The 16,214-nt window shown below is 70.0% G+C and overlaps 2 protein-coding genes across 2 annotated transcripts; one reads left to right on the top strand and one right to left on the bottom strand.

The window, feature by feature from the left end:
* The first annotated feature begins 3,308 nt into the window (after window positions 1–3,308).
* Window positions 3,309–7,782, top strand: WDR54 (WD repeat domain 54). Its single transcript, XM_069012281.1, has 10 exons — window positions 3,309–3,331; window positions 3,698–3,905; window positions 4,522–4,584; window positions 4,673–4,739; window positions 5,660–5,716; window positions 5,794–5,921; window positions 6,763–6,863; window positions 6,945–7,107; window positions 7,355–7,429; window positions 7,575–7,782. Exons 1-10 carry the CDS (start codon window positions 3,312–3,314, stop codon window positions 7,704–7,706), a joined length of 1,014 nt encoding a protein of 337 aa, XP_068868382.1. The 5' UTR covers window positions 3,309–3,311; the 3' UTR covers window positions 7,707–7,782.
* Window positions 7,783–9,847: 2,065 nt separating this feature from the next.
* LOC138110107 (rho-related BTB domain-containing protein 2-like) lies at window positions 9,848–14,979 on the bottom strand. Its single transcript, XM_069014812.1, has 9 exons — window positions 14,751–14,979; window positions 14,380–14,483; window positions 12,910–13,095; window positions 11,676–12,481; window positions 11,177–11,295; window positions 10,755–10,905; window positions 10,438–10,526; window positions 10,198–10,303; window positions 9,848–10,119 (listed from the first exon to the last, which is right to left on the bottom strand). Exons 1-9 carry the CDS (start codon window positions 14,940–14,942, stop codon window positions 9,950–9,952), a joined length of 1,923 nt encoding a protein of 640 aa, XP_068870913.1. The 5' UTR covers window positions 14,943–14,979; the 3' UTR covers window positions 9,848–9,949.
* Between the last annotated feature and the right edge of the window lie 1,235 nt (window positions 14,980–16,214).

Genomic DNA, 16,214 nt, shown 5'->3' with positions numbered 1-16,214 from the left:
ACCGGGGCACGTGTAAAGCTCTCTGTGTCACTCCGGTGTCCCCGGTGCCACCCCAGGGCTGCTCGCCCGCGCCGCTGCGGACTCCCTGCAACCCCGGCACGGCTACAGGAGGGGCGATGCCCCCTGTGCCCCACAAAGTCCCCGTCCTGCAGTGCGGGGACACTCGGACACGGGTGGTCCGGAGCTGGAGCACGTCCCTGTGGGAGCAGGGACCTTCAGGAGTGGCGCAGCAGGCGGGGACAGTCCCAGCGAGGGACTCCGGAGCTCCCGGGAAGGCAGAGGAGGCTCCGGGCAGGCTCTGCCCGCCCGGTCCCGCCGGAGCTCACGGGGCGAAGCCACACGTGTCAGTCACCCCGTTACATCCCCCTTACTCCTCATTTGGGGACAAAGGCGCTGCGGGGACGAGCCACGTGTGGGTTCGGGGGCTGGTGGCACCACGGGTGCAGCGCCCGGTGCTCCCGGTCCGGCTCCGGTGGCACCGCCGGCTCCCCGGCCGAGTGGGGAAAACTCATTTTAGGGTTTTTTTATTTACTTCTGTTGTCTTCAGCAGCGCCGGCAAAGAGCCCCGAGCTCCGGGGGCGCCGCGCGGTGCCGTGCCCGGTGCCAGCCCCGGCGCCGGTGGAGGAGGAACCCCCAAGGGCCGCGGATCCCCCCGGAGCTGAGACATCCCCCGAGAGGGGCAGCCCCCGGAGCTGCCGCATTCCCAGCGGGTTTTCCAGGTGCTTCTCTCATTCGTGCTCCGACATCCGGCACTCCGGGTAGGGGAGGATGGGCTTCAGCTGCTGCTTAGCTCTCCTCACCGCCGCCTCCTCCTTCTGCTCCCCGTCCCCCTGACGGTCGCGCCCCTCCACGACCGGCCCGCGCCGCTCGCTGCCGCCCCAGCGCACGGTGACACCGGGCGCCAGCCGAGCCGAGGCCAGCCAGGGGTGACACAGCTGCGGCTCGGCCCTGGGGGACCGCCCGGGTCCCGGGAGGACCTGCCGGGACCCCGACGGGGGTAGCCGGACCCGCGAGGCTCCCGGCCGCACCTGATCCGCCTCGGTCATCAGGTCCACCACGCTCACCTCGGGGACGACCCAGAGAGCGGCAACGCGGCGGGCACCCAGCCTGGGCATCCCCCTGCCGCGGGAGGGTCTGAGCAGCTGGATCGATGCCAGGCGGGTGCGGGAGGAGGATGGCGGCGGTGGCACTTGGCCGCCGTCCTCCGCCGTGGCCTCGAGGGACCCCTGCGCTGGGGATTTCGGGGGCTTGGCCGGGAGCGGAGCCGGGGGCCGGGGCGGGCTCAGCGGGGCCGGCCGCGGTCGCGGGGGCCGGGAGAGGCGGGGGCCCTTCCTGGAGGGCCGGGGAGCGATGGGCGGCTCCCGGCTGGGTGGCCCTGACACGGGCGGGACGGAGACAGCGTCGGGGACCTGAGCGGGAGGAGCTTCGGCGGCTGCGGAGGGCTCCGGGCACGGCGGCTCCGCATCGTAAACCTGCCCGGGGGACAAAAGGGACCCGGTGTTGGTGACACCAGGTGTGCCATGGCCCCGGAGCTGCTGGGGGTCAGCCCGGGGGGGCTCAGGGAGGGGTGGCCGGGGTACGTCTCACATGGTCCGTGGGCAGAGGGTGGACAGTCGGGACGGGAACAGCGTCGGGGACCTCGCCAGGACACTCGGGCGGACCTTCAGCCTTGGCTATCACGGGGAGGTCCTCGGACGGCACCTGGCCGGGGGCAGAGAGGACCCGGTGTGCGTGACAGGGCTCGTCCCGCGGCCCGGGCTGGTTCCGGGGCGGTCGGGGAACGTCTCACCTGTTCCGAGGGCCAAGACACGATGGGGGGAACTCCCGCTGTCCAGGAGTCCCAGGGGCAGGTTTCGGGCTCCTCATCCTCCTTCCAGACCCCGTCTCGTTCGGGATCCGGGTCCCCCTCAGGGTCCGGTTCCCCGTCGTCCCGCACCTGGAACCGCCACTCGGCGACAAACAGGATGGCGTCCCGCGCCCGCGACACCGTGCAGGACACCCGCTGCAGACACAGCGCTGAGACCCCTGCCCGGGACTCCCAGCCCCCCCCCAACCTCCCCAAATCATGGGGGGGGGGGGTCTCTCACCTGCCGTGCCGCCTCCGCCAGTGCGCACTCGCTCATCACCCGGTCCAGGAGATCGCCCAGGATGGGCCCGGTGTCCAAGGGTTCGGGCGGGGACCCCCCGGCATCGTCGGCCGGGGGCGGGGTGAGCTGGGCCGCGGTCCGGCCGGGGCTTTTGGAGGAGGGCTTCTTGCCCTGCCGGGGCTGCGATCGCACGGGCGTTCGTGACTTGTGCCATCGCGACTTGGTGCCGGCCCCGCGGGGCTTCGCTTTCTGCACGGGAACAGAGACCCCCACAGCTGCCGCTGCCCGGGCGGGACCAGCCCAGTGCGCCCCAGTATAGACCAGTACACCCCCACGCACCACAGCGTGGCCCCTCAGCTCATCCCAGTACATCCCAGTGCATCTCAGTACACCCCAGTATACTCCACTACACCCCAGTATAGCCCAGTACACCCCAACCCGCCCCAGAACAGCCTCCCCAGCTCATCCCAGTACAGCCCAGTATAGTCCAGTACACCCCAACCCGCCCCAGAACGGCCCCCCAGCTCATCCCAGTACAGCCCAGTACACCCCAACCCGCCCCAGAACGGCCCCCCAGCTCATCCCAGTACAGCCCAGTATAGTCCAGTACGTCCCAACCCGCCCCAGAACGGCCCCCCAGCTCATCCCAGTACAGCCCAGTACGTCCCAACCCGCCCCAGAACGGCTCCCCAGCTCATCCCAGTACAGCCCAGTACGTCCCAACCCGCCCCAGAACAGCCTCCCCAGCTCATCCCAGTACAGCCCAGTATAGTCCAGTACGTCCCAACCCGCCCCAGAACGGCCCCCCAGCTCATCCCACTACACCCCAGTATAGCCCAGTACGTCCCAACCCGCCCCAGAACGGCCCCCCAGCTCATCCCAGTACAGCCCAGTACGTCCCAACCCGCCCCAGAACGGCTCCCCAGCTCATCCCAGTACACCCCAGTACGGCCCAGTACACCCCAGCCCACCCCAGAACGGCCCCCCAGCTCACTCCAGTATACCCCGGTATACCCCAGTATATCCCAGTATACCCCAGCTCCTCCCAGCCAACACCGGCCCCCTTCGGCCCCGCTTTGCCACCTCCCAGTTGCTCCAGTCCCGCCCAGTTCTCCCAGTCCCACCTCGGCCATCCCGCCCCTTCGGCGTCCCGGACTCCACGGCAACGTGACGTAATCACCGCGCGCCGCTCTCCCTGACGTCATCACGCCGCGACGCGTCTCCATGGCGGCGGCGAGCACCGGGTGAGCGGGGAGGGGGAACGGGGAAACTGGGGGGCACTGGGGGGACTGGGGGGGGAAAAAGGGGCGGGAAGGGTGGGGCGGGCCGGCCGGGGGGCTCCGGAAGGGGTCGGGGAGGTGGGGCTGGGGTCCCTGGGAGGGAACCTTGGGCCGGGGGGGCCCTTGGGAGGGGAGGGGAGGGGGGCGGATCTGCCCCCCGCCCCCTGGAGCTCTCCGGACCGCCTTGGGGCTTCCCCCGGCTCCCTGGATCTACCCCTCCGCGTCTGGACCCATCCCTAGCCCCACATCAGCGCCCCTGGCCCCTCTTGAATCTGCCCCCACTCGCCCTCTGGAGCCACGCCAGCCCCGGCTCGGTGTGCCCCCCCTCAGGCCGTACCGCCGGGAGCGGAGCCTGGCCCTGCGGAGCAGCAGCTCGGCCCTGTACAACAACCTGGCCGTGCTGTGCCCTCCCGCCCGGCCCCCGGCCTTCGGCACCGTGCACGGCACCAGCCTCAGCCTGCTGGGCAACGAGGGGCCCCCCCGGCAGCTGCAGGCCCGGGGAGGGGGCTCGGCCCTCAGCACCCCCCTGCTCACACAGGTGAGGGACAGGGAGCACAGGGAAAGCCTTGTCTGGTTCTTCCTGGCACCGGGCAGGGGCTGGGACATGGCCCTGGCACGGTCCTGGCACGGCTCTGGTGTCACAGCTCTGTCACCCTCCTGTCGCCGAAACAGGGCGGGGGCAGCCCCGGGACCCTGCAGTGCCCAGACCGTGGGGAGGGCGAAGGAGCCCCCTGAGGGGTTTGTGGGACTCTGGGGGGGTCCCCGAGGCCAGGGGGGCCCCACCTGTGGGAACGTCAGACACGGCTGGGGCGGGGGGGGGCTGCCAAGGGGCCCTTCCCCAGGAGGGGGTCGGGGGGTCCTGCCCCATGAGGGGGGTGTGGGAGGCTCCAGGAGGAGGGTTTGGGGGCTCCTGTTCTGGGAGGAGGATGAGGAGGGATCCTGCCCTAGGAGGAAGGTTTTGGGGGGGCTCCAGGTGGAAGATTTGGGAGGCTTCACGAGGGGGTTTTGGGGGGGCTCCAGGGGAGGGGTTTGTGTGGGCCACAGGAAGGGGGCTCGGAGGGCTCCAGCAGGAAGGTTTTGGGGGTCCTGCCCCAGGAGGGGGCTGTGGGGTGCTGTCCGTGCCCCCCACTCCCACCCCACTCCGTCCCTCCCAGGCTGCCTGGTGCGAGCTCCCATCCCGGGTGCTGCTGGTGCTCACGTCCCAGCGCGGGGTCCAGGTGAGGCCTGCGGGGCTTGGGGACTCCTGGGGGTCCTGCTGCCCCCCTGTCACCCCCCAGAGTGTCCCACCCTGTCCCTCCATCCCAGATGTACGAGTCTGACGGCTCCACCATGGTGTTCTGGCACGCACTGCACGTCCCGGAGCACTCGGCAGGTGAATCCCTGAATCCCCCAGAGACCCCTGAATCCCCCCCAGCACTGCCCAGGCCACCACTGACCCGTGTCCCCAAGTGCCACATCCACAGGGCTGGTAAATCCCCACAGGGATGGGGACTCCACCACTGCTAGGGCTGGACAGCCCTTCCCAGGAGAAATTTTCCGGATATCCCAACACCTGGCCCAGCTTGAGGCCGTTCCCTCTCCTCCTGTCCCTGTTCCCTGGGAGCAGAGCCCGACCCCCCCGGCTGCCCCCTCCTGTCAGGGACTTGTGCAGAGCCACAAGGTCCCCCCTGAGCCTCCTTTGCTCCAGCCTGAGCCCCTTTCCCAGCTCCCTCAGCTGCTCCAGACCCTTTCCCAGCTCCCTCAGCCTCTCCTGCAGCTCCAGACCCTTTCCCAGCTCCCTCAGCCTCTCCTGCAGCTCCAGACCCTTTCCCAGCTCCCTCAGCCTCTCCTGCAGCTCCAGACCCTTTCCTAGCTCCCTCAGCCATTCCTGCAGCTCCAGACCCTTTCCCAGCTCCCTCAGCCATTCCTGCAGTTCCAGACCCTTTCCCAGCTCCCCCAGCCTCTCCTGCAGCTCCAGACCCTTTCCCAGCTCCCTCAGCCTCTCCTGCAGCTCCAGACCCTTTCCCAGCTCCCTCAGCCTCTCCTGCAGCTCCAGACCCTTTCCCAGCTCCCTCAGCCTCTCCTGCAGCTCCAGACCCTTTCCCAGCTCCCTCAGCCGCTCCTGCAGCTCCAGACCCTTTCCCAGCTCCCTCAGCCGCTCCAGCCCCTTCCCAGCTCCGTTCCCTGGACACCAGCACCTCGCTATCTTGTCGTGACAGGCCCAAACCCGTGCCAGGATTGGGGCGTGACCCCCAGTTCCTGTCACAGGGGTCAGTCCCTGCCCATGGGTGGCACAAACCTGTTCCCTTCCAGCACATTCCGTGTTCGCCCGAGGCATCGCCGCAGCCGGCGGCCGCTTCGTCTGCGTGGGTGAGCCAGGCCCGGGCCGTGGGGAGGGCGGGGTGGCCCTGGGGTGGCCCAGGCCTGTTGACCCCCTGACCCCACAGGGACATCCTCCGGGGCCGTGCTGGTGTTTGACATCCCCCCAAAAGGGACCAACGTGACGCTGAGCGAGATCCTGGAGCAGCACCGGGATCCCATCACCGACATCGCGGCCGAGCAGGGCCAGGCCCCGGTATGGGGGGAGGGTGGGGGACCCTAAATCCCATTGATTCCACCCCCTGCCACGGGCAGGGACACCTCCCACTATCCCAGGCTGCTCCAAGCCCCGTCCAGCCTGGCCTTGGACTCTTCCAGGGATCCAGGGGCAGCCACAGCTTCTCTGGGCACCCACCCTCACAGGAAAGAATTTCTTCCCAATATCCCACCCAAATCTCCCCTTCTCCAGTGAGAAGCCGTTCCCCCTTGCCCTGTCACTCCATCCCTTGTCCCAAGTTCCTCCCAGCTCTCCTGGAACCTCCTGAGGCACTGGGAGCTCACAGGGCAGGTCCCTGCAGACTCACCAGCCCTTTCCTCCCACTCAGCACTTTCCCTGATGAGTCACTGAACTTTCCTTGCTCTGGGATCCCCAAGGAATTCATCCCCCAGAACCCGTTCCCGAGCTGCCGTGTCACCGCGGGGACACGGAGCTGTTGTGTCACCTTCCACAGCCGCCGTCCCCATCCCCTCACACACCCCCCTGGACTTTGCTCCGCCAGTGCCGAGGGTTCCCAGGGCTGCGCTGGGAGATTCCCAAGGCCGGGAGCGGCCGGGAATCCTCGCAGAGGGAGGGGTGCCCTGATTCTTCCTCAAAATCCACCCTCGGCGTGGCAGCGTGGGCAAACACGGGCGTGTTCCGGCCGAGCCGCCCGCGGGTGCTCCCGGCCCCGCTCCGGCCGGGATCCGTCAGCGCTTCGGGAGCTGTTCCAGCTTGTCCTGGTGCCCGTGGGGCAGCCCCGCAGCCAGGGCAGTGCCAGGTGCCATCCCAGAGCTGGGGACACTGCCCGGTGATGCCCCTGAGCCATCTCTCCCCACAGGATGGGGCTGGGGACTTGGTGACAGCCGATGACTCCGGGACCCTCTGCCTGTGGAGCACTGGGGAGGAGTTCACCCTGCTCGGGAAGATCCCGGGATCTGGGTGAGCCCCGGGGGTCCCGCAGGGTGTCAGACACGGGGGTGGGGACACCCTAGAGGGGGTGACACATGCCCCTGTGTCCAGCTGCACCTGCTCCTCGGTGAGGCTGTGGAACGGGATCGTGGCCGCGGGCTACGGGAACGGGCAGATCCGGCTGTGGGAAGCGGGGTCGGGGCAGATCCGTGCCCAGGTGAGCGCCCACGCCCGCTGGATCTACGCACTCGACCTGGCACCGCTCACCGGCAAGGTACGGAGGGGACGGGGTGTCCCACCGGGTGTCACCCCTGGAATCACCCCTGGAATCACACCGAGCGTCCCACGCTGACATCCTGCCCAATATCCCAACCTGCATCCCACCCCGACATCCCACCTGGCATCCCACCCTGAAATCCCAACCCGGCGTCCCACCCCAGTGTCCCGCCCCAGTGTCCCACCCTGCCCCACGGCACTGCCACCTCCGTGGTGTCCCCACGGTCCCTCCTCTCCCCTGGCAGCTGCTGTCGGGCGCGGAGGATTCCTTCGTCCACGTCTGGCAGCTCAGCAGGGACCCGGACACTGATGGCATCGAGGTGAGTCCGGGCTTGGGACACGGACCTGGCACTCGGAGCCACGGCTGCTCCGTGGGGACCGGGGACGTGGGCCAGGGATGTGGCCCTTGGAGCTGTGGCTGCCGTAGGAGTCTCGGCATTCCCTACGGATCCGCTCCCGCCGCAGATCCAGCACTGCCACGCCGAGTGCGTGACGGACACGCAGGTTTGTGGCGCTCGCTTCTGTGACCCCGCCGGGGACACCTTCGCTGTCACCGGCTACGACCTGAGCGAGATCCTCTGCTACGGGCCAGCCTGAGCCGGGAGCTCCGGGAATGTCGGGAACACCGGGAACGCCGGGATGCTCCGGCAGCGCGGCCGTGGGCGAGGGGTGAGCACAGACCCCCCCCCACCTGGAGCTCCGTGGGGATGTGTGGGGGGAGCCCGGCCAGGATCCTCCCCTGCCCAAAGCCCTCCCGAGGGCTGGGAGCTGCTCCAGCTCCACCACCTCCGGATCCTCCCATGGCTCCCACCGGCTCCGGGATCCTCCCGTGGCCTCCCACCCTTCCCGGAGGGCGGCGTGGCTGGGAACAGACCCGGCTCAGACGGGAGGATCCCGGGGAACCTGTGCTACCTGCTGCTCCAGCCGGGACAGCCCCGGGCCCGGCCCAGCGTCCCGGGATGCAACACCCGCCGGCCGCGGGTACCGGGGAGGGGAAAAAGGGGGAGGGAAGCCGCGGGAGACACGGGGACCTGGAGGATCCTGCATCCCAACCCTCCGCAGGACCCCAAATCCCGGTGGGACGCTGCAGTCCCATGGCCACTGGCCAGATGTTTGAGGTCCCAGCTGTGCTCTGGGGCTGGAAACATCAGCAGCAGCTGCAGCGGGACCCCAGGGACATCCCCAGGTCCCCTCCAGCCCCCCCCCCCCCGACTGCCCCTGACCCCCCCAAACCCCCCTCGTGGGAGCTGAGGTGACCCCAGGCTCCGCTCCCAGGGCCCTGCGAGGCTGGGGGGAAGGGGGGGGGAAATGGGGGGCCCAGCCCTGGAGCCACAGCGGGGGCCCAGCCTGGGACAGGCCCTGAGCGGGGGGGGGAAGCCCCCAGCCCCTCCTGCCGTGCCAGGGATCTGCCCCATCCACAAGTGACCCCCCCCACCCTGTATGTCCCACTCGTGTCCCCCCCAGTGTGTGAGGTCCCCCCACCCCCATGTGCTCTGTACCCCCCCCAATAAATACACCCGAATGAAGCCCCCCCCCCGCATCGCTCCTTGCTGGGGGGGGGGTGTCTCACGTGTTGGGGGGGCCCAGCAGAGTCAGGCTCCGTTACAAAAGGCTTTATTAAAGGTTAAAACAGCCGCTGCTGAAGTGGGGGGGGGGGGAGGGCGAGGCCGGGAGGGGGGCGGGGGGGGGGAGGGGCTGCTGTGCTCCTGGGGTAAAAAAGTGTAAAAACGGTTGTGCAGTTCAGCCCGGGGGCGGGGACGGTGCCCCCCCCCCCCCCTTACTCCGGGTGAGGGGGTGGGGGACACAGCCCGAGGACAGGGACAATGATTCCCCCCCAGGACACAGCCCGGGACCGGGGGGCCCGTCCAAGGCACAGAGATGAGCCGGGGGCTCTCGCAGCCACACAAGCACCCAGGGACCCCCACCCCGCGCCCACCCCTCCCATCCACCCCACCCTGCTCACAGCTTGGCCCTCCCCCCACCCCACGGGGGGAGAAAATACAGCACCAGAGAGCCCTACGGGGGTGGGGACCCCCCCAAAAAAAGAAAGAGGGAGCGGCAGAGCCCCCGCTCCCTGCGCACCCCCAGCCCCAAATACTGCTCGGTCAGAGGTAGCACCAGCGTTGGCCGGGGCGGGGCGGCCCTGCCGGGGGGAGGGGGCTCAGCACGGCCCCCCCGCACGTCCAAGGCACGGTGGGACGGGGGGGGCTGCGATACGGCCGAGCCTGTAAACAGCCGGGGTGAGGGGTAAACAAGCCCTTGGGGGACCCCCACCCTGGCCAAGCCCCCTGGCTCAATGGTGGCGGGGGTCCCAGGGCCGAGTGAAGCGGCCCAGGGTGGGGGTCCCAGGGTCCAACCCCTCCGTTTCAGCGTGGGATCCCTGGGGTTGAGGGTGGGGGTCCTGAGCCTGAGCCCCTCAGCCCAGCACAGGGACCCCCAGCCCTGTATGGGAGCCCTGGACCTGAGCCCCCCACTCAACACGGGGACCCTCAGCCCAGCCGAGCACCCCAGCCCTTTATAAAAGCCCCAGGCCCAAGCCCCTCACTCAACACAAGGACCCCCCAGCCCAGCTGAGCCCCCCGGTCAAGTGTGGGGGTCCCAGGGCTCATAATGGGAGCCCCAAGCCTGAGCCCCCCCACTCAGCACAGGGACCTTCAGCCCAACACAAGGACCCCCAGCCCAGCCAAGCCCCCCCACCCCCAAACCCCCCCCACTCACCACAGGGACCCCCCAGCCCAGCGTGAGGATCCTGAGGCCGAACCCCTTGCTCAGCACAGGGACCCCCAGCCCTCCCGAGCCCCCCCAGCCCCACGCGGGGGTCCCCTCCCCGAGCCCCCCGCTCAGGACACGGGGGGCGAGGACCGCCAGAAGCACCACTTGCTGCGGGGGTGCTGCTTGCGCTGCAGCTGCTCCTCGCGCTCCCGCTCCTTCTTGGAGCGCAGGTACAGATCCTCCTCCTTCAGGTACCACACCGGCGGCCAGCGGTGCCGCTCGAAGTGCGCCTGGTTCTCTGCGGGGACATCCCGGCGGTCACGGCACGGCGGGGCTGCCCTCCCCGTGCCCCCCGTGCCCCTCGCCAGCCCCGTACCTGGGGACATGAACTTCATCTCCCGGGGGAAGCGGCGGCACACGCGGTTGTAGTTGGTGCAGATGTAGTGCAGGCACCACGCGGCCAATTGCCGGGCGTTGTGGAACTGGGGAGGGGGATTTAGGGAGGGGGATTTGGGGGGTGGGTGTCACCCCATCACCTGGGGGTCTCTGTGTTTCCTCCCCCCCCCCCCCCCCCCCGCTCCCCGGGGGTCTCCGTGCCTTCCACCCCCCTCCGTACCTGCGTCATCTCCAGGTAGATGATGACCTGCTCGTCGATCTCCACGCGCTGCATGAAGGCTCGGAGCAGCTCGTCCACAGCGTATTGCTCTGGGATGGGGCGGGGGGACACGGGGGGCCAGGAGGGGTCACACAGCGGGGACGGAGCCGGCACCCCCTCCCCCCACCGCGCTTACATAAGGACAGCGAATGACACACGGGGACGATCGATCGGTCCCCGAGGCACCGGCAGGGTATTGGCAGGTGACGTCAGGGGCCACGGAGGGGGAGGGGCGCGGTACCGGGGGGGATGCGGGGAGAGGTGGGGAGGGGTCTCACCCGTGAGCGCCTGCAGCCGCGGCAGGCACAGCCGGTCCGTGAGGATGAGCAGCTCCATGGCGTCCAGCTCGGGCGTGGGGGTGAAGACCCCCGTGTAGAGGAAGTCGAGGACGGCTCGGAGGCAGGCGCAGTTGGTGCCGGGCAGGGACACCTGTGGGATCGGGGGGTTTAGGGGGGGAGGCTCAGAGCCACCCCCCGAGGGGGTTGAGGGAAGGGGGGACCCCTCCTGGCAGTGCCTGAGCTGGCACAGCACGCCCAGCCCTGGAATAGACCCCCGACCCAGCACAGCTCCCCACTTTCTCCTCAGCAAGAGGGAAGCAAGATCCACATGTCCCTGGGCCAGGGGGTCCGAGCAGCCCCAAGACCCCAAACAAAGACGCCCACCCTGCCCCACAGAGCCACAGGTCTCCCCCAGCCCCCACCTCATCAGCGTAGCTTTCACGGAAGCCCCCCCGGAACATGGCCCTCATCCAGTCGCAGCCGGCGATGAGCAGCGGCTTGTGCGCCGGCACCACCCCGTCGTCCACACGGAACACCACGTCTGGGGTCAGGAGACAGCTCAGGGTGGGACAGCCACCCCTCAGATACCCCTGGGCCACCTCAACCCAGGGGCAGCCACCCCTCGGCCACTGCAGACCAGGGACAGCCACCCCTCGGCCACCACTGCCACAGGGACAAGCAACCCTTGGACACCCCTTGCCCACCCCAGCCCAGAACTGTCATTCCACCCCAGCAGCACCCCCATGACTGACTGGGACACGGGCTCTGGGATCCCAGACCCCAAAGACCTCAGTGGTGGGAGGGCCTCAGGGTGACTGTAGCCCTGTGCCCACACTGGCACCACGAGAAGGGGACACCATCTGGAGGGGACAACGGTGACCTCCCTGTCCCCACAGCCCCCCATCCCCACACCCCTGTTACCTGCGAAGACGCCCTTGGCCAGGCACTCCTTGACGCGGTTGGCGCGGCGCACGTGGAAGGCCTTGGTGATCTCCTGGTTCATGAAGCTCTCCTGGTTGAGCTCGTTGGCCACCATCATGCGCAGGTCGAACACCTCCAGCAGCTCGGCCACGGCGCCCACCTGGCGCAGGTCCCCGTGGGGCCGCTCCAGCTTCCCCGTGTACAAATATTCCAGCACGGCGCGGAGCGGCTCCGGCCGCACGCCCCGGTCCATGGCCACCACCGCCATCCGCCGCTCCCGCCCCGCCACCGGGTCGGCCACCAGCTCCCAGCGCAGGCTCAGGAAGCCGCGGCCCCACGATGACAGGTCACGGGTCCCCCCGTCCCCCTCGCTGAGGGTCTCGGGTGGCCCCTCCAGCGTGAAGAGGTCGTAGAAGCGGGAGCAGGCGGTGGCCAGGTAGACGCGGTGGGCGAAGACGCGGTGGCCGCCCTGCAGCTGGAAGACGACGTCGGCGCAGAGCGGGGCCTGGAACAGCGCAGCCGGGCCCCCCCCCAGGCCGGGGGGAGCGTCGGGCACCTGGATGAGGGGCGGGGGGGGTTTGGGGGGCAGGAAGGGCGCCTGCAGCAGCGGGCGCTGCATCTTGCGCAGGTGGGACTTCCAGAACTGCAGGTGGCGGCGGGACACGAGCGCGGCGCGGATGGCGTTGTCGAACACGTCCTTGACCCCGAACTGGGCCACCACGCTGGTCTCGTAGTACGGCACCCCCAGCTCCTGGGCCACCTCGTGCCCCCGCTCCGGCGGCAGGATGTCCGAGGGTTTGATGGGCCTGAGGGGGCATGGACAGGGTGGGGAGATGGGGAGGGGCTGAGGAGGGTGTCCAGGACAAGCCCCTCCTGATTCCAAGGATGCTGGGAGGTCTCATCCCCATCCCAGGGGGTGCTGGGAGAGTGGCCCCTCCTTATTGTGGGGGTGCCAGGGGGGCCTGGAGGGGAGACCCCAACCCAGGAGTACTGAGAGGGGCAGAGGCTCTACCCCACAAGTGCTGTCAGAGGACCCTGACCCATGAGGGGCCCCCATCCTGCGGGGTCACGGGGGCTGGGATGACACACCCTAACCCACTGTGGCAAAACTGGGGGTCCCCAGAGCAGCAGAGGGAGGGGTCCCCATTCTCATGGGACTGGGGTGGTCCTGGTGATGACACATTGGGGTGTCCCTGTCCCCGTGGGGCTGGGAGGTGACACTTTGGGGGCTCACTTGGCCAGCGGCCGGCGCGCGCGGTTGACGGCGTCCAGGTCGGCGTAGCGCAGGTCCAGCTGGCAGCCCACCAGCACGATGGGGGTGCGGGGGCAGAAGTGCTTGATCTCGGGGTACCACATGGTCTTCACGTGCCGCAGCGAGTTGGGGTTCGCCAGCGAGAAGCAGAGCACCACCACGTCCGACCTGGGGGGAGCAGCAGGAGCGGGAGGGCAGCGCTGCCCCGGTGCCACCCCGCTGTCACCCCGTGTCCCCAAACACGCCCTGCTCAGGTGGCACCCGGGTCCCAGCCCGGTCCCACGATGCCTGTCACTAACCCCCACGACACCCTGAGAGCCCCCCAGACCCCCAGGAGCCCCACAACTCCCGGAGTCCCACGGTCATGGGAGCACTAGAGACCCCCCTGGGAGCTTCACAAGCACCTGGAAGCCCCCTGATTTTGGGAGCCCCATGGACTCCCAGGAGCCCCCGACCCCCAGGATCCCCATGGCCAGGGTGACCCACGGGCCCATGGCGGGGTCGGCTGGGCGGGTGCCAGTCCCCAGCACCAGGGACAGACCATGCCCGCTGTCCCTGCGCCCACCGTGGGGCGGCCACTGCCACCCCAGCCCTGGCTCGGGGGGTGTGAGGTGCCAGGGGACATGGTGGGGGTGCCAGGGGACACACGGTGGGTGCCAGCACCCCCGAGTCCCCGGAGCAGCCGCGTGGCCCCGGGCCCGGGTTGTTTTTAGTCCGTGCCGGGACGGGACGTGACCGGGAGGCGCCGCTGGAGCCGGGCCCGTGTCCCAGACCAAGATAGCCGCCACCGGCCCCCCCGGGGCCCCCGGCCAGCCCCGGGGCCACCGCGGGCCATGGGGATCCGGCCCCCCTGCCCCCCCCCATTGCTGGGGTGTCCCCACTGGCGGGGCCCCCGCCGTGCCGCGGGGAGATTAGAGGTGCCGGGGGACTGGCGCGGGGCGGCGGCGATAAGAGCCCGGACGTGCTGGCGGCCACGGGGACCGGCTGTTTACAACCGGGGGCCAGGGGAGGTCTGGGGGGCCCCTCCTGCGGCCAGGCCAGCGCCCCCGGGGAAGTTTCCCGCACCACAACAGCCCCCCCGGGACCGCCCCCCACCCACAGCTCCGGAGGGGCCGCGAGCAGCCGGGGTGCCTGCTCGGGGCGGGGGCTTCGGGGGGTGCAGTGTTGGGGTCAGGGTGCCCCCAAAGCCGTCCCCGGCCGGGAATGGGGGCAGCCCCGCCCCTCCCCAGGGGTTTGGGGTGCCAGGGCCGCTCTCTGGGCGCTGGCAGGAGCCCAAAGGGCTCCTTTGGCTCCGCGCGTCCCGGGATGGGCAGGGCTTGGGGTCGGGGTGCTGGTGGTGGGGGCTGGGCTGGGCTGCCGGTGATGGGATTCGGGGGTCTCGGGGGTGCCGGTGGCGGGGGTCAGGGCGATGGTGGTAGGGGGTGGGGCTGCGGTAGCGGGTCGCGGTCCCACCTGCCATAGGCGAAGCGCCGGTCCTTGTGGTGGTCCCCGAAGGTGTCCCAGAGGCGCAGGGAGACGCTGACCTCGTCCACCACATCCCGGGAGCGCTCCAGCACCTGCCGGCACCGGGAATGGCACCGGGAACGGCACCATCACCGACCGCCCTGCCCGGTACCACCAGTACCACCCTGGTGTGGCCCCGCTACCCCCTCCCGGGGCCCCCCTCGGTGTCCCTTCTGGTACTGGATACCCTCTATTGTTCCCCCCCCCCCCCGCCCCGATGCCCCTCAGTGCCCGGCGATGCCCGGTGCCCCCCGGTAACCCCCCTCCCGCTGTCCCCCGCCCGCTGTCCGGCGGTGCCCGGAGGTGCCCCCCGCCCTCACCTCCTGGCAGACGCGGTACTGGTCGATGGCCCACACGGTGGGCACGTGCGTGGCCAGCAGCCGGTACTGGCTCAGCGTGGCGTTGCAGGCGCGGGCGCAGATCAGCCGCGTCTTGCCCACCGCGTTGTCGCCCACCACGACGCACTTGATGGTCTCGACGTTGGGGCGCTCGTAGTCCACGTCGGGGTCCATGGGGGCGCGGAGGGGGGCGGGGGGGGGGCGGCCCCGGGCAGCGGAGCGGCCCCGCTCAGCGCCCCCCGCCCGGACCCGAACCCGGGCCCGGCCCGTTACCGACCCCCGCCCCGCCCGGCCCGCCCCGCCCCGCAGCCAATCAGCGCGCGCCGCCGCGGCACGCCCCGCCCCGCCCCGCCCCGCAGCCAATCAGCGCGCGCCGCCGCGGCACGCCCCGCCCCGCCCCGCCAATCCCGCGCGGCGCCGCCCGCCGGGCCCCGCCCCGCCCCGCCCCGCCCCGCGCGCGGACAAAGGAGCGCCGCCAGGGGGCGCCGCGCCGCCAGGGGGCGCCGCGCCGCCACGTGACGGCCCGCCCCCCCCAGGGCCCCGCCCCCCCCGCGGCAAAGGCCACGCCCACGGGGCGGGACAGAGACCACGCCCACTCGGAGACCACGCCCACTCGGAGACCACGCCCACCCCGAGACCACGCCCACCCCGAGACCACGCCCACGGGCGGGACAGAGATCACGCCCACCCAGAGGCCACGCCCACCCAGAGGTCACGCCCACTGGGCGGGGCAGAGAGACACGCCCACCCAGAGACCACGCCCACGTGGGGGAGGGCGGGGGGGCCGGGTCGCGACAGCGGCGACAGCAGCGACATCTGTGACATCTGTGACACCAGCGACATCTGTGACATCTGTGACACCAGCGACACCAGCGGCACCAGTGACATCTGTGACAGCAGCGACAGCAGCGACAGCAGCGACACCTGCGACATCTGTGACATCAGCGACAGCAGTGACACCAGTGACAGTAGCGACAACTGTGGCAGCAGTGACAGCAGCGACACCTGTGACATCTGTGACAGCAGCGACAGCAGCGACATCTGTGACAGCAGCGACATCTGTGACACCAGCGACACCAGTGGCACCAGTGACATCTGTGACAGCAGTGACAGCAGCGACAGCAGCGACAGCAGCGACATCTGTGATAGCAGCGACACCAGTGACATCTGCGACATCTGTGACACTAGTGACAGAAGCGACAGCAGCGACAGCAGCGACACCTGCGACATCTGTGACATCAGCGACCGCAGTGACAGCAGTGACAGTAGCGACACCTGTGGCAGCAGTGACAGCAGCGACAGCAGCGACACCAGCGACACCAGCGACACCAGTGACACCTGTGACACCGGTGACACCTGTGACACCGGTGACACCAGTGACAGCAGTGGCAGACACCGGTGAAACCGGCGACACCAGTAACCCCAGTGGCACCGGTAAAACCAGCA

The sequence above is a fragment of the Aphelocoma coerulescens genome, chromosome 4 (genome assembly GCF_041296385.1).
Source record: "Aphelocoma coerulescens isolate FSJ_1873_10779 chromosome 4, UR_Acoe_1.0, whole genome shotgun sequence".
Classification (NCBI taxonomy): domain Eukaryota; kingdom Metazoa; phylum Chordata; class Aves; order Passeriformes; family Corvidae; genus Aphelocoma; species Aphelocoma coerulescens.
The sequence above is the reverse complement of the archived record's forward strand: the minus strand, read 5'-3'. Positions and strand labels throughout refer to the sequence as shown.